Raw genomic sequence first — 20,203 nt, 5'->3', positions numbered from 1 at the left:
TTTTGCTTATAGAACAACATATATATATAGCGCAAAAGTTAAAACAGACGACACAAAGGCAAAACAAGTGCCGTCCTTGAGCCGCTTTTTTTTTTTTTCTCTCTTTTTGTGTTTTGTGCAAGTATTACTATTATGTACAGCCTTTGTCAAAGGCCATAGCCGAACCATATTTTGGGCTGTGCTCAAAGCACTTGGTGCGGTAACTATCGTTCTCGTCCTTCGGAGTTCCAGAGGTGCTAGCTTTTCGTGCCCCAGTCTAGCGCCTTGCTCCAGTCGCACTGTAGTAAACTCGGAGGTCTAGCTGTATTATTACTTTTTTGTGAAAGGTGAAGCTAACAGGTGTGGATGTAGTCACGAGTCAGAGCGCGATTCCAAGCAGCGATGGGAGAAGCTTAACTATAGAGGCACATGAAATTTAGGAGGACACCGTGCTGACAAAGTATAACGCGCAGGCCGCGCCGCCGACGTGCAGGTCGTCCTTTGAACGCGGCCAATGCTGCCGAGCGACAATCGATCGGCCGACTGCCGTCCTTCACCGCTGAGCAGCGCGCGAGATCAACATTTCCCAGCAAGCACTGGGGCTCATGGGGAGAGAAACGCCATTTTCCGAGGGTCTACTGGAAGTGGCTTGCTCATCAACTTTACCGCCGTGTGATGTGCCCGCGGAGCTCCCTGTAAATTCTCATGCTCGCTTTTATCTTCGAGCGACGTAAGCGTCGCGAAAATCCAATTACTGGAGTTATGCTCGTTACGTGATCTCTGCCGTGGTCGTCGTCAGGCATAGCCAGCCGTCCACCATTAGGCACCGTCCTGCGGAAACGTCTCGGCTGCGGATCTCAGCCCCGTGCTCAGCTGCCGCAGACATGAGCAGTCGGATTCCTTCAGACAAGGTGAGCCAAGCTTCAGCTGATGGTGTCACGGTTGGCTTGCTGGTGCCCGTTGTCATCGATCCGCGCATGTCGCGCCTGGCGGCAGTGAGCGAACTGGGTGCGCGGCCGCCAGTGCGTTTCGTCCCGACCAGCGCTCACAACTGCCCCGCCCGCCGTGAAACGACCCACTTGGTTTCCGCTGGCATCTTCTTTCCGTGATTCTAGCTCGATTGTTGCTTATATGCGCATTTAGTGCAACGCGAGGTTCCCATTGTTGCAGCTTGGCGTTCACTGTGGGCCACGCAACCACGCAACTAAATTATTCCCATGTTTCGGATACCGTGTACTGCGAAAGCAGTGGACTGCTTATTTTCCCCTTTGGCCGCCTTGTTAACGTTGCGCTGTGTTTTGGGGGCATCTGCCGAACTCGCTGATGTTAAAGGAGGTTTGTAGTCGTGGTGTAGGAATCAATCAATTTGCCTTAACAGAGGCTTTTGTTGTGCACGTTAGGTACTCCGAAAGCACTTGAACTTTGCAAAGCTACGCGTAAGGCTTCACGTTGAAAAAAGCAGCACTTTGCTCGGCGTTGACCGGGCCATTTTATTGCGATGTGCAATTTTAACGACCACTTGAAACTTGCATGCGTTTTTTTTTTTGGTGCGCTTTTTTTTTTTTTTTTTAATGCATACGATGACCCTTGCCAGCTGCCCTTGCACAGCTGGCATTACAAGGCATGCCTCATTTTTATTTTCATCAACATGTCAAAGTACACACAAGCTGGCATTTCGAAAATGAAACTGGTCAGCCGGGCGCTGGTGGAAAACTTTGGGAAGGGAACATGCAGAAAAGCGGTGGCGCCACCGCTTTGTATTTTGCAAGAACCAGAAGTAAAAAAAAGAACAGCTGACTACAGGACTACACACCAAATTTTGAAGGCTCGTTTATTCAGAAAGTTTTCAGTGGACACCTACTCAGTTGGCATCAACTTGCGCAATGTAATCTCCAAAGGCCGAAGGAATGATGCCATGTGTGTTGACACAAAATAGTGTGCCAGAACAACCAAATCATGCTTGCACATTAACAGCAAGATTCGAGGCTTCTGGCGTTTGGTGTAATATCAAGTGATGTACTTTGCATCATTCCTTGGGTTGCATTTTGCCAATTTTTTGCCTCCTTGGTCTTAACTTCAGTCATTATTGTTTAGCTTCTTTTTTCTGTGCCATATTCTTCAGGTGTCTCAAGCAAAACGAAAATGCAGCACTTAAAAGATGTTGGCAGATGTGATATTGGCAATGTGTGCAGTTTTCTTTTTATGGGTCAGATACAACTTGAGCAAAGTGGCATGTTTTCTTTAATGGAGGATGGTGTAGACCGGTTCTCATGTTGTCAAGGATAATCCCCTTGGGCTTGCTAGCACGACCTTGCAGTGTGTGACAGACGAAAGGGGATTCAACACAGCTTTAAAATTGGTCAATACCATCAGCAGAAGAGCCTCCTTTGAGGGATATCTACCGCTGTATGTTTGAGTGGCGTCCGACTTTATATAGGGCATTAAGTAATCAGAACAGGCCACGAGGAAGGCAGTAGCAATGCCACCAGTGATAGCATTTCTGCTTGTTCTTATGCTGGCATACAGACTGCTCTTGTAGGTTCCACGTGCGTCTCACTGCTGGACAAAGGCATGGTTAAGAAGGTTCAAGTGTGTTCGATAAATTTTGCTTACAATGCCAGTGGGGATAAGAAGGGCACAAGTGTGCATTACAATATGCTAAAGGGATGGTGCCTGCAACAGACACAAGCTCACACTGTTACAATTAAGGTGATACAGTCACCTTTTAATGTGGAGTTAGGTGGGCCAGTGTAAGTACAGACAGGTGATCCATTGCTGTGCGCATTGTTGTGATGTTGAATGACTGAGGAAGAATTTCGTGTGTGCAGCTGCATAAAATAAGTTGTCATACTGCTAAAAGTGACCTTGCGAGAGCCTGCTGGAAAATTTGATGCAGCATATGTTCCTCCAGTGGGGTGATCATTAAATGTTAAATGCATGCTTTCTTTGTTTCCACTAAACTAGACCGTACTTGTAATGCCTTGTTTCTCTCCAGGCTTTATTGTTAGTTTCTTGCACATCTGCCTTTTAGCAGCAGGGCGCATTTCCTGCTCTCAGCTGTTAGTTGACTCATATAGAACATAACTGCACATTGTGATGTCTTCTAGAAGCTCTCTTGGTTTATAACTGGGGCTAAACGTTCCTTACTGCTGGAGTATATCTGGGCACTGCATGCGGCATCTTTTCTTTTTTCTCTCTGCATGGCAAATTCAGTGTCTTTAGGTTAGTTCCAGTGTTATTGAATGTGCAATAAAAGCTTAGGCTCTTAGTGTCTGTGATATTGTGTGGCTGTTTACAAACAACTGTTCCCTGGAATGTGAACATGATTACAACATGTTGAATACCTGGTCAATCAGCTGAAACCTTGAAAAACTGTCATTGGCTGCACACTGTATTGGTGTTGCTGAGAGCTGAAATGCACTCGTTAATTCTCAATGTTAAAGTATTGTTAGTTAGCAGGTTACACCCTGGGAACTCAACTAGCACACCTTCCAGTGGAAAGAGGATGGGCCCCATTGCTTAAAAAAAAAATGCAAATGAAGCCCCCATTTCCGCCTCAGCCACAGCCGTTGTGCCAAGAATACACTCCATTTTTGTAATCGATGTGGGACCTCCTAGGCTCCATTGGCTTTAACCAAGCTGAGTGGATAGTATCTGGAGCACATGTTGGTCAGTGCTGTTTGTGCTTCTTTAATTAATTTATTTGTTTGTTTATTTGCTGTACTTTTCCCTCTCCCCTTCCATAGTAGCGTATGGTACAGCAATGAACCCAGTTGTGGTCAGGAAAGTAGGGGACTGGGTGTTTTCCTGAATTTCGCTGGAGGGTTTCTTTGCTTGTCACCATCATCAGCCTGACAGTATGCAGGGCAGGGCAAAGGCCTCTCCCATATTTCCAATTAACCCAGTCCTAGTCCTATGCTATCTGCATCCACTTGACCCCTGCAAACTTCTTAACCTCATCCACCCACCTATTTTTCTGCCACCCCCTGCAATGCTTGCTTTTCATTGGAATCCAATTTGTTACCCTTAGCGACCATCGGTTATCCTCTCTTCGCACTACATGTCCTGCCCATGCCCATTTCTTCTTCTTAATTTCCACTAGAATGTCAACACGAGTGATTTCTCTGACCCACTCTGCGTGCTTGCTATCATTTAATGTTACACCTACCATTTCCGCTCCATAGCTCTCTGCATTGTCCTTAATTTAAGAACATTTTTCGTTAGTCTAAAGGCTCTCTTCCCAACAGAAACGAGATTTTCTACCTCGGGGCACTTATCTGCTAATCTAGTTTCACTTGTTCACTTTCTGTGCCTGAAAGGCAGCCAGCATGGTCATCTCTTTCTGCAGCAGTAGCATTAGTTGCTGTGTAGGTCATACTGGGCCTCTTGCCTGCTACTAGTGCAACAAATCGCTGATGATAACATTGCCGGACATGGTTTTTGGAAATTTTGCTAGTGGGGACAATTAATATCACTCGAAATCTGTGTCAAAGGGAGTGTTCAAAATCTCAAACTAGGGCGTTATTTTACTGTGAGTTCTTTTCAAGCAGCAGGGGAAAACAAAAAGGGAAGATAAAGGGACTTGTTGGGAGGCTTACGAAAGAGGTTATAAATATGTATCCTTTGAAATCAATGTAAGCTGAGGACAGGTTTCTTCCCAGAAATTCTTGAAAGTTGGTAGACATGCAAGGATTGGGAGGTAGAAAGGTCAATTCTTTTTAGCTCATTGTTTTTATTTTACTTTACAAGATTTTATTCAAGCATTCCTGAACTCTAATTCATCAAGGTCCTTTTTAAGCATCTTGTCTCTTAGCCTGATGTGGAGGAATGACCTTACCAATGCAGGAATTATGAGAGGAAAAAAGACATTTGCAAAAATCTATATACCCAGCGTTGAAATGTGAAGCTGTGGCAGTGGACCCAGTGCAAGTTTATTTCAGTCTTGGAGTGGGAAAAATCATTCATGTTTCGTTTCAACACGATGCACTCGTGTGTAAATTTTGCAAAGCTTTGTAGCCCTCATGTCTTACAGTGGCTTTTTCTTTGCCATGGCAGCATTGAAAGGATGCACTTTTCAAGGATTACTATATTACTATTATAGTTCTTTTCTTTTTGTAAAGGGAAAGTAATTGAGCAGTTATTTTATGTATGAGAGAGTCAAAAAAGAAAAGACGCACATGTTCAACTCCGAATCATAGAAAAGCAGCGAGAAAAATAAGTGGCCCAGAAATAAATGGTTGACTCATGCAGGTGCTGCTCTTCTTTTTCTTTTTTGTCCCGCAGTGACACTTCATCAACTACTTGCCTTTCCTGCCATTCTGTCTGGAGGTTAGAAAGGGGGAACAGCTGTTGGCTTGGGAGGTTGTGGGACAGTTTGTTTTCTTCTAATGCAGCGATGGCCTAGTGGCTCAAGCGGGAGGTTTGCGGTTCGATACACCATTGAATCCTTGGTGATATGTGTGCAAGCTTTACCTTGGCTTTTTGCTCGACTTACCTGAGGTGGACTGCTTGGAAAATGTGTCTTCAAGCCTGCCTTGATGAAAAGAAAAATATACCTTGTCATGGCGGCACTCTTCAGCCAAAGCTGTTCTTGAGCCATTCAAATCATCTTTTTTGAACATAGTCGTTCAGTTGCTTTTTCTTAATAATAACAATAAAATATAGCAGTGTGTATCTCTATTGCCACTGTTCTTATATTGTTTGGCTGGATAGATGGAATCAACTTTATTAGATTTAAAAAAAAAAAAGTCTTCCAGGGTGGTCTCCTACTTCTGTCACTTAGAGGGGATCCTAGCAGCCTAATTCATGCCAAGTCTGGAGTAAGTCTGGAATTCATGCCAAGACTGCAGGCGTCTGATTCCATATAGATATTTGAGAAAGACTTGGCCGCCCACAAGAAAGCAACACCATTGGTGAGCAGGGAGGGTTTGTCACTGACGGCCAAACGCTTTGCTCTTTGATGTTGAGTTTCATAAGCTGGAGAGTGGCAGTGCCTTTCTCACATTTCCTGGTACAGTACACCACAGAACCAATGTTGGAAAATGTTGTGCCTGTGCTTGTAATGCAGGCAACTCTGTACTAGCAGTACGAGTATGCTCTATGTAAACTCATGCTTAAAGGGACTGAACACTGACCAAAATAAGCAACAAGATTACAGTGGAAATAAGATCTTTCAAATGGCTGAAGTGACCTTTTGTGGCGAACACTGACATTATCTTTATTTATTTATTTATTTATTACATGTTCCTGCAGCGCCCGAAGGCATTGTTGCAGGGGGGGAGATGACAAGTAATCTTGCTGGGAACGCCAGTGATAAAATACATAAAAATGAAGAAAATAACATGACACAAGTGATAATGCAGAATGAAAAACATGCATCTACATTATCACTGTAGTACTCGACGTGACCACATTTCTGGAAAATGTCACTGAGTTGCATAAGTGCACAGTGTTCACTATTCTTTGACTAGTGTTCACCTTGTTTTATTATATTTTGCACGCTCTTCAGTGCGCCTTTCTGTAAAAACCACCCTCCTCTTACATCGCCTACGTTGTGCGTTTAGCGTTTGTCACTAGATGACACCACAGTGTTTTGAATACCATGGATGTAGTGGTGACTGTGGTTCACTAAACCTTTTTTTTTTTTTTTCTTTCAATGAGGTGTACTTATGTGCCGTAACAGCCTTGGGTGTGGAAACTAAAATGGACTCTACACGTTACTCAAAAATGTCCAATTACTGTCTGATGGGCGAGGTTTATATTTTGTATGTTTTTGGTACACGACCTGTGTCGAAGCGCAGTCATCATCGCTGTTGCTGCTCATGGTTTCCTTGGAAAGCATTGGTCTACTTAAAATTGGGTACATATACACCGATAGAAAAATTCTCGGTAAAATTTTATATGGTATTTCCAAAAAAACAAATATGAAATCAACCACTCGAGACTGGAAACTTTCTATTGCAAAAAAAAAAAAAGGTAATAATAATTGGACAGTAAAGTGCAGTGTTTTGTCACCGATAGAAAAATTCTCGGTAAAATTTTATATGGTATTTCCAAAAAAACAAATATGAAATCAACCACTCGAGACTGGAAACTTTCTATTGCAAAAAAAAAAAAAAAAGGTAATAATAATTGGACAGTAAAGTGCAGTGTTTTGTCCCTTTAAAGCGTAATCCTGGTGTTTGAAGAGCCTCTGCATTTCTTTTTGTTTCATTTTTGTGGTGATTACTGGTGGTTCCTGGGTAAGCTTGTCACTGTTTTGGCTCAATATTTGGTACTGTGTTGACAAAGCCCTGTCCAACATAGGACCAATACATTGCCAAAGACAGTGCCACTATTGGGTCAATGGTACATGCCACCTGGAAAGCTGTTCGAGAAAGAACTACATTCATAACATTGTTTGCAAATGAAGGTAGCATAGGCATTGCAGCTTTTTCCTGTGTTCAGTATTTTGTTTGAACTTCATGATGTCCCAGCATGGCACATTTCCAAGACTAAGTCGTAGCTTTCGGGCTGCATTCGTTGTATTTGACGAGGGAGTAGTGACCAAGAGGCTCAGTAACTCTCAAGGATAGATCAATAATGGCCTTACATTGTTCTGTCACAAAAAGGCCTTGGGATGGGAAAACTAAATGCCATTGCAAACACTGGGGCATGGCACAGCAGTTTCAGAACAGCAGAGGCTCAGCATAGCTGCCCTTGGCACACATCTGTTGCACCTTCATTTTTGCTGCAACTCCATCTCCTACACACCTTTCTCCTTGTACTGAAATTGTGTCTTTGGGGGGTAGGAGGGTTTGGAGAGCTTAAGCATAGCATACCCAGAATGTATTGGACGTGCATTGGGAGCTTTCTTAAACGTCACACCAAGTGATGGAAGCTGGGTACTCTACATAAAAGTGTATGAGGATCATTTTGGCTATGTGACCTGAGCCTTTAGCATTGTCTCGCAGGTGAACCTACGGCTGATCTTGGTTAGTGGCAAAACCAAGGAATTTGCTTTCAGTCCGAATGACTCGGCCGCTGAGATTGCCCAGCATGTCTTCGACAACTGGCCTCAAGGTAAGCAAAAAAAAAAAAAAGCAAGCTATTAATATATTGCTGCCTCTCTTTACTTTACTTGGGGCCCCTGTGCACAGGTGTAAACTGATCGATGTTGCTCTTGAGTGCCAAGTTTCATTGTTTCTACACCTTGAACAGATTTGGGTGTCATGAAAGGAGTGTTGCAACTCTGGCAGCTGGCAGTGAAGGTCACAATCTGCATAATGTGTGTGCTAGTATAAATGACTCTATAGAAGTTTGTGTCGGGAAGGCTTTCTCTAAATCTGTGGAGAATGTGTATAGTGGGTGAACCGTTTTGTTGGGTGTGTTAGCCTGGTAAATCTCCCTTTCCTGGCTGATCTTTGTGCACGTCCCTGCTGCCAGTGTTACCAAGTTAGTGGTATTCCTGCTAAATTTAGCAGGATTTTACACTGTTTAGCAGGCAAAAATGTTGTATTACGAGAGGCAGGGTTTCTGGCAGTGTTTAGGTCTTACTGGCTTTTTTTTTGATGGTTTTCTGTGGGTCTACATATTTTGTTTAAAATAATATATATAAGGTCTTTAATCCCTCTCACGTCAGCTGGAACAATTCTGGGAGCACAGCTGCATTCTGGCACGAAGTGTACAAGTACAGGGACGCTTTGGGCAAAAATCGTTTCTTCGAGGTGGCCGTGTTTCCTCTATTCATGCCGATTCTGAAAACTTGGAGGAAGGGCATATGTTCAGTTAACTAAACATTTTTAATGTAAACAGTGAATGTAACTTGAATAGAGGTGACGAATCTCATCTTAATTATTTGAACCGGACTCCTGGAGCAGAGCACTGAAACTGTGAACTGCTCGCAGATGTAATCCAAAAGATCAGCACGATATGAATGCATATGTTGGCATCAGTGCTGAAATCCCGCTAGGAGTGTCAGTTTGAGCCGGCAATCGCCCGCAGAGTGCTCGGCAGACTAAGACAAAGCAGGCGACACCTTTTTGCAGGTGGAAGTGCCTAAATTCAGCAGATTGTAGCCAAGAAAGAAGTTCTTTTACAACTTTATTTAAATCTAAAAAATGCAGATGGAATATTCCTGAGAACAAAAGTATTCGTAGTCAGAAGTTGCTAGTCGGAAAAGAAAAAAGTGCTTTGTATATATAATACTGTTTATATCGTTTTCACGTTAAATAACAAAATAAACTGAAGAAAGTGCCTTGTAATATATCTCTAATATTGGTTATATTGCTTACAAATCAAATAACAAAATAAAATGCGAAATTTGCTTTTTGCTGCAAATATAGAAATTGGCTACTTTTAGCAGGTTTTCGGACTTCATTTGCAGTTTTCTGTTTGATTTGGCAGCAACGCCCATCCCAGGACATTATTGTTAAGGCAATAGACTACTAAGTTGTGGGCCCTGGATTTGAACCTGGCTGCGGTGGCTGTGTTTCATTAGAGGCAAAACGCAAGGCAAGGCGCCCATGTACTGTGCTATGTCAGTGCACTGTAGATAACACCAGGTGGTCAGAATTATCGAGAGCCCACCACTACAGCGTCCCTCATACCCTGCGTCACTTTAGGCTGTTATACCCCACAAACTAAACGAAAACTTGTGTAGGCATGACATTCAAGATGCTCAAGTTGATAATCATGCAAAAAAAGGCAGCTCACATGGGGGATGGGCAACCAGCATTACTTACATCAAATTAGGAGTGCTTGATTTTTGCATTTTTAATCGTCTCTTTTGCCACCTTTATTTTTTCAGCACTTATTGCACCAGCCAGTGAGCTCGAAATTATAATTCAGGCACGTGAGCAGATAGCTGAACAAGAATGGCAGCATTTGTTCACAGAGGACGTCAGGGCCTGGTGGTAGCAACAGTTACGAACTAGGTGTGCAGTCTCCTTGAGTGCCCAGATGTCTTTGTATGACAAAAACAATGGAAGAGCATAGGCACGAAATTTTTCGTTTTCTTCTGGTATGCATGGATTTCTATGTGGTGTTAACTTGTGTCTGATAGTTTATCGTTCAGCTTGTTTCCATGCTGTTTTGGCTTCAACAGCCAAAGGATGGTTATGACATTATTGTTCCTTGATAGTCACGTGAGGCATGAAAAAATAGATGTAATTGTTGCTTCAACATTCGATTTCATTGCAACGCTTTGTCCAGCCTGCCTCAAGAGCCGGAATGATGATAAATAAAGAAGCAACATTTATATTGCGACTTTTACATGCCTCTCATAACTTGCGCTGAACTCTGAGACATCACAGCCATTGTTTGGCTATTGATGCTGAAACTTCATCAGACATTCAGTTATAAATTATTTACTGGCTGTAAATGAATATCATATAGTAGTAGGTGTACTAATGTCTTCAACATTTTTATGGAAGCCAAGTGCAAAAGGTACCCATGGGCTAAACATTTAGATGTCTGTGTGAAAGATTCTCAGGTTGTCTAAATTAATTGAGAGTCGTCCAGAGCTACATAGCCGATGTTCCTTCGGGATGTTAAACCCCACATATTGTACCGTTTTACACATTGTCGCAAAAAAAAAAAAAAAAAAAAAGACATACTACTAAATTTAGTTTCTGTTCACCTTTAATCAAAGCATGGGTGATGCTGAAGTCTGCGAATAACATGCATGAATTTTCTTCAAGTGCTTTTTCTATTCCATAAGCCCTGTGTTTTATTTCTTCCACTTGAACCTAGATTTCGTGGTGCTATCATGTTTTCTGGCTTACAAGTCGCACCGCTCACATTTAAAGGCTTTCTACGAAAAAGTTGGTATATGACGCACTTGAATTTACCCAGGATTATACATGCTTTTGCAGCCATCGCGAAATACTGCGTGCCTGTGAGACCACTCCTTACACGGTGCGGAATGATGATAGAAAAAAAGTGGCAACACTCACGTTAAAAAAAAACTCGCGCAGACAGAGCAGCAGCTTTTTTTTTTTTCCTTCTCAAAGGCTCCCAAGTTTCACCTTCCAATGTGCTATCAAAGAGTTCGCCGCTTTCTGACGGCAGCATTGTTACGACATCCTCGTCACACTCAGAATCGCTGCTGTGATGGTAGCCATGCTACGGTGCTTGGGCATTGGACCCAGTACACACAAGATTTGGAAAATACACATGTAGTCGCCACCCAACAAAGTCGCAGATGGCAACGAGGTAAACGTTACTTGCATTTCCCATGATGGCATCTGCAAAAGTGGATCAGCTTGTCCTGGCTAGTCTTGGCTGTGTGGGTGGGCGAGGGCTCAAAGGAGCGCGGGTGTCGCCATCTTTTGGTATTTCATATTGCTGATGCTTAGGGCCTGTGAGATGACCATAAGCTTCATAATCGCGGAAATTGTCGCTGCTGCTGTTTCATGATAGCGTTCTAATAGGGACCTAGCACAAAACGACAAATAAGGTTCGTATGAAATGCACCGTTTTATAGGGCACTAGCAAAATTTTTGTAAAAAAAAACATACACCAGGAAATATGGTACCTTAAAGTTTGAACCACTGCTGTGTCTGGGCTGCAAATGGTCATTGGTCAATTAATTTTTGAACATCATCATTTGGTCACCGCCCGGTGAAGCTTAATCTTTTTCATGGGTGATGTGGGGAACTTGATGCCCTTTCATGCTTTCTCTGCTTGCAGATAATGTGAATCGACAATACATTCAAGGGTTAGAAAAACAAAACAACTAAAAAAAAAACCAGAAGAAATGGTTGAGACTCAGTGTCTGAGGTTAGATTAAATATCTTTGTTGTGAGAGATAGAAATGCAGTGTTAGGTGCTTTGTTTGGAGCGTTGGTTAAGTTAGGGATATTTGCGTTTACTCTGGTCTGTCTTAGCAACTTCAAAGATATTCCATGAACCTTTAAAGATTTCTGCGTATTTCTGTTGCCAAGTAGAAAAGATATTGTTAGAGAGTTCAAATAGTAGTTTTCTTAATGACATTGCACATGCTCCTAGTCGGTAGTATTGCTCTGCTGTTGCTTGACAAAAATCACAATCGTAGTTACTGCTGCCTGAACATGGCGTATGCATGGACATTTGCTGCTTCAGCCTTCTGGACGTTCTGCATTCGTTCGTGAACTGTTTCGCTCTCTCGTCAAAAATCAGCTAACATTAGGGTACATCTTGAATTCTTCATTTATTGCAACGTCATAAAATTGCACTTGATTTGACTTAATCTTGTTTTGCATGCGGGTTAAACCTTTTGTTGCTTGTTGCCACATATCTTCAAATTTGCTATTGACTGGAAAAGTAAATGGACCAATCTCCCCAGGTCAGGGGAGAGGTTGTGGTGCCGCACCGCTTGCTTGCGGCCAGAGTGCCCCTCGTGATGACAAACTTCGCCCTTGGTCATGCATGGGTGTTCGTCACTCCTGATAAATTTCTAGTGTAGTGTTCGGCTGCTCTGACGGTCACGACGAAAGGGAGCGCATTGCCACTAGTCGAACATATTGTGCTGTAGCAGCTACAGCGCGTGCTTTTTGCACGAGACTGCGGTAATGCTGGAAGCTGTAACAGCCATACGGGAGTGGCCCTTGCAGGACGTGGGGAATCAAGCGCTCGGTGAGAATTTCGTGGTACCTCGGGACGGTGAACAACCCTTAGATCCACACGAGTGGGCCAAGGCTGTCTCTACTGATAGCGTCCTAGACAATGGCCTAGAAGCAGCCTCTGCTGAGTATACTGTGAATGCACTCTGAGAGATACCTCTGCATAAGATAGAGCAAACATGTTCCAACAAACATTTAGCATATGTTGGCTGCAGAACCTAACCAAAGTAGAGCTTGAGTGTTCCACCGCAGGAGAGAAAAAAAAGCTGTAGGGCAGGATACAAAAAAAAAAAACCAACACTCTGTGCATGCTTGTCTGAAAATAATTTATTTCATATTCGATACTGCATCTGTCGAGGGGAGCGCATTGCCACTAGTCGAACATATTGTGCTGTAGCAGCTACAGCGCGTGCTTTTTGCACGAGACTGCGGTAATGCTGGAAGCTGTAACAGCCATACGGGAGTGGCCCTTGCAGGATGTAGGGAATCAAGCGCTCGGTGAGAATTTCGTGGTACCTCGGGACGGTGAACAACCCTTAGATCCACACGAGTGGGCCAAGGCCGTCTCTACTGATAGCGTCCTAGACAATGGCCTAGAAGCAGCCTCTGCTGAGTATACTGTGGACGTACTCTGAGAGATACCTCTGCATAAGATAGAGCAAACATGTTCCAACAAACATTTAGCATATGTTGGGTGCAGAACCTAACCAAAGTAGAGCTTGAGTGTTCCACTGCAGGAGAGAAAAAAAAGCTGTAGGGCAGGATACAAAAAAAAAAAACCAACACTCTGTGCATGCTTGTCTGAAAATAATTTATTTCATATTCGATACTGCATCTGAGTCTAGTGAAACAGCAAGGGGAGAAGTTACGACTACAATGCAATGTTTTCTAGCCCTGGCTGATTAGTCGAACCTTGCATGTATCTTTCGTTACTTATGAAGCACGACAAGCACTTCACAAGAGCAAGGGCAAAGTTTATCATCACTTGGGGTGCTCTGGCTGCAAACAAATAGCACGAGATAATGGCGCCGCCGTGCGCTGCTTCTTTTTTGTAAGCAGGGTTCCATACACTTTTCCGGATGATAGTACTCCATCAGTCAGTTGTTTATTGGAGGCAATGCATCCTGGAAAAGGTATGTTTGTGATTGTACGAATTGTTACACTGCATCTGGGGTACTTTGCTTTTGATGCACACAAATTTCAACAGAGTTGCCAACTTCTGGCAATAGGTCTGTAATTTGATATGTGGAATGAAGCTTTGGTTGTGCTGAGTTGTTCGCTCTTCCTCAACACCACCTGGCAAAAAGCATTAGCGATTACAGTGCTCCATGTTTGAGCATTTTTGATGTCCACCTTTAATATAGTTCAGATTTTTAACCTTGCTTTTGGCGCATGATGACCTTAGTTTCCTATGTGCCATAAAACACAACACTCGTGGAAAAAGAGCGAGTACTGAAATAGAATCTGAGTGTTTGCATATTTAATTGCGCATCGCTGGCCAAGTTGAGACTAATAGTTATGTCTGGTGTATGCATTGCATATGTCCTTCCTCAGTGTGGACTGAAATTCAAGGTTTTGATAATATACATATATATATATATATTATTTTTTTTACTCTTTTGCCAATGTGGCGCTGTTTGTGATCCTGCCTATGCAGAGTGGTCAGAGGAAGCCGTGTCCAAGGCGGAAATCCTGCGTCTCATCTACCAGGGGCGCTTCTTGCACGGCAACGTGACACTGGGTGGTAAGCTGGGCTTGATGGAACATGTGGGCAGTTAGTGTGGATCATAAATTGGGTCGCCGCATAAGTCTGCAGCCTTTGTTGTCTTGCTGATCATGTGTGGTGGTGTGAGTGGTCTTGTTTTCTGAATGGTTGGTGCCCAGTTTGCACATTCCCTATCAAAGCTGTTGCCCTGCTTTCCAGGATGTCTGAAATGCCCTCCATTCTGATGCCGAAGCCGTCGAATTCCTCATTTTTATCATGCTGGCTCTGCAAACAAAATACTTGTCGAGTCATGCCAGCTGTTGCATACATGTTGATTAGGAGTGGGGACTAACTCTAGCATATCTTAGCATCACATTGTAGATTTTAAGTTCGTAGCCAGTGATAAGCAGTAGCCGTACTTGTTTCTAGGTTTTCAAAGGTGTGATAATCTTTGCTGAAGGAATATTGGGACTTGCCGTGGCACTGGTTCTGGAGCGTCGGACCGCTACTAAGTATCTCAGTTGCCCTGTCATGCACCAGTGCTCTATTTAATGCTTGCCATGCAATGTTGTGGGAGCTACATAAGCAGTGCAGGCCTTGGTAAAGGTTTGTGGCCAAGTTGTCATTGATTGGAATCTCTGGTGATGGTGTGTTACTGGTGGCGGTAGCATATTACTCCCGCTGCATGGCACCTTTACATTTCGAGGGCCCAGTGATGGACAGGCTGAAATCAGGGTAAAGGGTAAACTGAAACACTCGATTTTGCCAGTCCTTGTACTTAACTTTGGCTCAACAAAAGATGCTAGTTTCTTTTATTAGACGTATGGCAAGCTGCTCTTTGGGCGTGTGTGGGGCCAACATGACTAGAAGCCCTGGCTACTGCAGCATTGATTGTTAGGTTAAAAACCACTCGCATCATTTGGTTGCTTTGTGGTCGGAGAAATAAAGATAGCAATTGAGTTATTGGGAGGTTGCGGGAGGAAGCGCGTGGGTCCATAGGAACGTTGCGCGACGAACAGATAGCAGTGACTGACTGATGCCGTTGACGCCGCTAGCGAGTTATGTTTGTTATTATGCCACAGAGCTTACGTAAATAAATCTTGACAAAAAATGGGAAGAATTTTAGGTTGCAGTCACGACAGCGATTAAATCTACATCTATGTGCTCAGGATTAACAAACCTTGTTCGCGACGTCAGTGCATTAAGGTGTAAAGTAATTCAACGCGAAATGTGCATATTTTTCTATGCAACTGATCTTTTGAAGTTCGCCATTGAAAATGGGCCATGGTCATCTGCTTCCAATACAAGCACGAGGCTATGATAATTTCAACATGATAGCATAAAGGCCCCATTTTTCAAAAAACCCTGTGCTTGCATTGGCATGTGCATTGTGAGAAAAAAATAGCAAGCATGCCTTCGGCCAGGCATTGACTGGTTAGCAACTCGTGGGATGTCACCAGGTCTCCTTTGAGATGGGAATCAAACCCTCCGGGTCTCTTGGATCCGGAGTCAGGCACATTACTTCTTGGCCACATAGGCGCATGTTCACACCACAAAGTTCACACCACACGCTTTCAAGGGTATTTATGTTAGTGCTTGCTAAGGGTCCGGTGAAACATTTAGTTCTCACTTCAGTTATTGAATTGTTTGCTGGCTTTGGGCATTCTGAAATTGCGGTGTTCTTCTTCCAGATAGTGTTAAAGGCCCCATCCACCGGAAAATCCAGCTCAGTGTTGTCGTCGTAAAAAATCACGACCATGGCACTGACAGGCAGCTGACGTGGCTGCACACTGACTGGACGTAGGGTTGCCTGACGTTACGTTCGGCAGGAGCTGCCAGCTCTGGCCTGTCCTCTCATATGAGAGGGTAATATCACAATCAGCCTTCTAGGACACTTGCATTTCAATTCGGACACATTACCCTTAGGCTACTCAGGCATGTTCATACAGCCCTTTCATATGAGAGGGTGATATCAGAATCAGCCTGCAAGGACCCTTGCATTCCAAGTCACACACGTTACCCTTAGGTCACTCGGGCACGTCCATACAGATGTGCAGAGATGTGCAGTGCATGCATACATGCATCTGTCAGCGTCTGAAGTGTGATGCGAGTGCTTAGTCTTTCATGTTTCCTGTGCATTGGATAGGTTTTGAGGTATGCTGAAGATAACTGAGGAATACCGCATCCATGTGCCATCACCTCTGATTTGGCTCTTAAATGAAAATTGCTTTTCCCAGCACATGTCATTCTGCATTTTTGTTAGTCAAGAAACTGCATATTTTAAGCTGCAGAGATGAAGAAACGTATGACAGAAACGTCGAGCTAGAAGCCAGTCAGCATAACCACACCATGTGCAGTGCAGCACGCGTTCTGAAGCACCAAACAGCATAGTTTCGTTTTTGCAATTAGCAATAGTGGATGGTGGTTGAGGCTATCCTAGGGTTTGCAGTTCAGCAAAGCTGATACGCGAAGACTTCACCAGTGTCGCCGTGTCCAGGGACGATTGTTACAGTAAAATCAAAATAGCACTCCTCAAACCTGAAGTTTATGCTGCGGAGTTGGCCACGTGCCTCTGATGTGCACGTATGAGCTTTGTGCGAATTGAGCCATCCTTCAGCAGTAGTCGCTTTTGACAACGCACCAGCCACATGGAATTGCTGTCAGCCAGCCAAGAGATCACATCTGCGCAATGTTTCAAGCACTCATTGGAATTGCGAGCTTTTGTGTGTGTGGGCGTGGGTGGGTGCGTGCGTGCGTGCGCCTCTGTCTGCGTGGTCCTTTCACTGCTCTAGAAATGCGCGCTCATCACATGCCGCTGAGTATGTCGTGCGGTGAAGCCTTATCTTACGTGCCGCCTGCTTGGGCACCACCTCTACCACGTCACACTGTGAGGGGTGCCAGCGAGGCACAGCATCATTTCTGGGCAGCTGTTATGCACTTTACATTGAATGGCTAGTTGGTTAGAAATAATTCTTGAAAGGTGAATGTAGTGGTGAGACGTCGTACAGAAAGCAAGAGGACAGGCTTAGTGCTGCTCCTATCCTTTTCTGTGTGCTGTCAGTACTACCATCATCATTCAAGCTGCAGTGTAATTTAGATAACTACCGGTCAGGTCTGATCCCTCCAGGGAAAGGAGTTGACCATTCCTCATCCTGCGTGTTATGAACCTACTGTACCAGTGGCAGTAAACACAGTTCAGCCCCCAATGATGGAGTGAGCCAATTTTCTCAGTCCTCTGACAATGAGTATCTCGCCATGGGTTTTCATATGCTTTTCCTGGTGGATTGGTGCAAGCTGGCCCTCCGGGTTGACCTTCATATGAAGGCAGCGTTCGCAGCCTTGCATCATTAGTGTAAGCTTTGTTTCCAAGGTACTGCTCTTGCAAAGTCACTTCTGATATCAGTGGAGTCCGAATATTTTTGAAGTTCTAAGCATCATTTGCGATAGCAAAGTGGCTTGGTTTGTTGTTCAGCTACTAATCGTTGGATCAGAACCTGGCTGTGATGGATGCATTTTGATGGGGGTGAAATGCAAAAGCATTCCTGTGCTTTACAATGTCGGCGCACGTCCAATATCTGGGTTGCCCTAAAATTGGACCGTGTATGGATGCATTTTGATGGGGGTGAAATGCAAAAGCATTCCTGTGCTTTACAATGTCGGCGCACGTCCAATATCTGGGTTGCCCTAAAATTGGACCGTGTGTGGGGTGGTACAAGGATGGTGACAGAAATGGCACAGTACTATAGTCCTTGTACTACCTCGTGCACTTCATTTTAAAGAATCATGCACCGTTATGGCTACCAATTGGTTCTACTAAATTTTAAGTGTTCCATTATGGCATCCCTCATAGACTATGTCACTTTGGAGCGTTGACTCTTTCTGTACCAGGCTACAGGCCCATTGCCTGTCACTAGCCCACCAGCGGTGGATCAAAAGCCAATCACAAGTGCTTCCATGCTGTTCTTCAACATGCCCCTTCACCTTTCTTCACCAGTCCCACCACAGTGGTGCATTGGTTAGGGTGCTCGACTGCTGTGCCCATAGATGCGGAATCGAATCCCGGCTGCAGCGGCTGCTTTTCGATAGAAGCAAAAAGCAAGGCGCCCGTGTATAGTGTGATATCAGTGTGTGTTAAAGAGCACCAGGTGGTCGAAATTTCCAGGGCCCTCCACTACGGCGTCGCTCATAGCCTGGGTCATCTTGGGACGGTAAACCCCATAAACCAAAGCAAACTAAACCATTGGATATTATTTGCACTCGAACTGCAATGCAACGAGACAATTTTTGTGCACCGATTCCTGAGGCTAGACTACATGACAGTTACTCATTTCCAAATGGCGATCATGAAGTTCTCTTCAATGTTGATGTCATAGGCAGAAGTCCAGTTCAATGGCAAAGGCACAACTCAAAGGACACGGGGCAAAGGAGGTAGACTGAAACATTCCTTTGCATTGATTATATGACTGTAGTTGTACCCTTAGTATGAATCGGGTAGTGGGGAAGCAGCTGCTTTGTTTCTCTGTGGTAAATGTCTATTTTGCTGCTGGGCAAGCATCAGCAAAGCCAGAACGAGCAACACAACCAATTTTTAGTTAGAGTTAGGTGGGGTTTGTGATCAGTGGTGCTTTAAATAGGAAGTCATTTGGGATTTGACTGCACTGTTACCAGAGAAAGTGGTTCTTTGGCTGAGAACTTGTGCAAACATATATGTTATCACGTGTGTAGGACTGAGCAGACATAAGTCAAATGTCTGGCTTCAGGGGTTTAATTTCACGTTAGATGAAGGGTTGTGGCATGCCTTTTGCAACTGCCACATCCAGCGGGCCCACAACAAACGGGGAATGTCGTTTCGATGCAGCGCTGCAGCTGCCCCTGGGCAAGACTACCGTGATGCATCTGGTGCCCAGGGAGAACCTGCCAGAGCCCAACTCTCAAGGTGAGCAGCAGTGCGGCAGTGGCGGCCGCCGCCCTAATGGCGACCGCCGTTCCCTCGCAGATCAGCGCCAGAAGAGCAAAGAACGGAGCAGCGGCTGCTGTAGCGCGAGCTGCTCCATACTGTGAGGAGAGTCTCCCGGGATCGGCCCTGTACATAGCCTGAACAAAGAATAAAAAGCGGACGCTGTGTTAGCGGCGACCATGTGTGTGCGCGTCCAGCGAGGAGCGCAAGTGGAACCATCATCCCCTCCAGGACGACGACGATGCCTGTGCGGCCGCAGACTGCTTTCCCGAAAGTGGTCGTCGACAGCGGAGCCACCACCAGCGCGACGGGGAGCACGGCGCAGCGTTCCACCGCAATTGGCGCCCGAGGCTCGTCCGTAAATTTGCGCAGCCGCGGTGGTGCTGTGAGAGTAAAGTGTGGACGCACCGTCAAGTTTCTGTGTTGGTTTGTTTCTCGCGAGAAGCTACGTCACATCATCGGCCATGGCTGCGTCGGGCGGACATTTATTGTGTGCATTTGTTCTTTGACAGACTGCCACTAAAGCGCCCTCGCCTAGCCAACTAGAACTGTGCCTCTGCTTTAGGTGTAGCTTGGAGCGTAACCCGCTCGTTCCCTTATCTCGCCTCTGCAAACCAATAAAGACGCGGTAGTATCGTAAATCCTGCTGTTGCTGAGCGCGCTCGGCTGCTCAGAAGGAGCCGCCGGTAATAAAACGCTGTAAAGGGACCCATATGCTGTGCGATGTCAGCGCAGCTCAAGGGGGGCGGAAATTCGGAGATGACATCTCCACTGACGGCCATACGCCCGCACGCAAACTGGCCTGCGGCGACCGAGACCCGTGGCCGTTCGTTTTACGAGACTCGCTACCGTTATATCTGCTGCCTCATTTGTGACACGTGCCGATTTGGACTGAACGAGTGCTTGTTGTAGGAGAGTTTTACTGAGGATCTGTTTGCACTTCGCTTTTGTTCTGTAGTGGTGTTTTAGTTTTATTGCCCT

At 44.8% G+C, this 20,203-nt stretch overlaps 1 protein-coding gene across 1 annotated transcript; it reads left to right on the top strand.

The window, feature by feature from the left end:
* Nucleotides 1-547: 547 nt before the first annotated feature.
* On the top strand, nt 548-19,863 carry UBL3 (ubiquitin like 3). The gene is made up of 5 exons (XM_084602177.1): nt 548-890; nt 7,932-8,040; nt 14,218-14,304; nt 19,124-19,201; nt 19,262-19,863. The coding sequence occupies exons 1-5, from the start codon at nt 864-866 to the stop codon at nt 19,324-19,326; spliced, it is 366 nt and encodes a 121-aa protein (XP_084458303.1). The 5' UTR covers nt 548-863; the 3' UTR covers nt 19,327-19,863.
* The last annotated feature ends 340 nt before the right edge of the window (nt 19,864-20,203 follow it).

The sequence above is a fragment of the Amblyomma maculatum genome, chromosome 4 (assembly GCF_055883805.1).
Source record: "Amblyomma maculatum isolate TAMU_Amacu chromosome 4, ASM5588380v1, whole genome shotgun sequence".
Classification (NCBI taxonomy): Eukaryota; Metazoa; Arthropoda; class Arachnida; order Ixodida; family Ixodidae; genus Amblyomma; species Amblyomma maculatum.
This window is presented reverse-complemented; position numbering and strand designations above follow the sequence as displayed.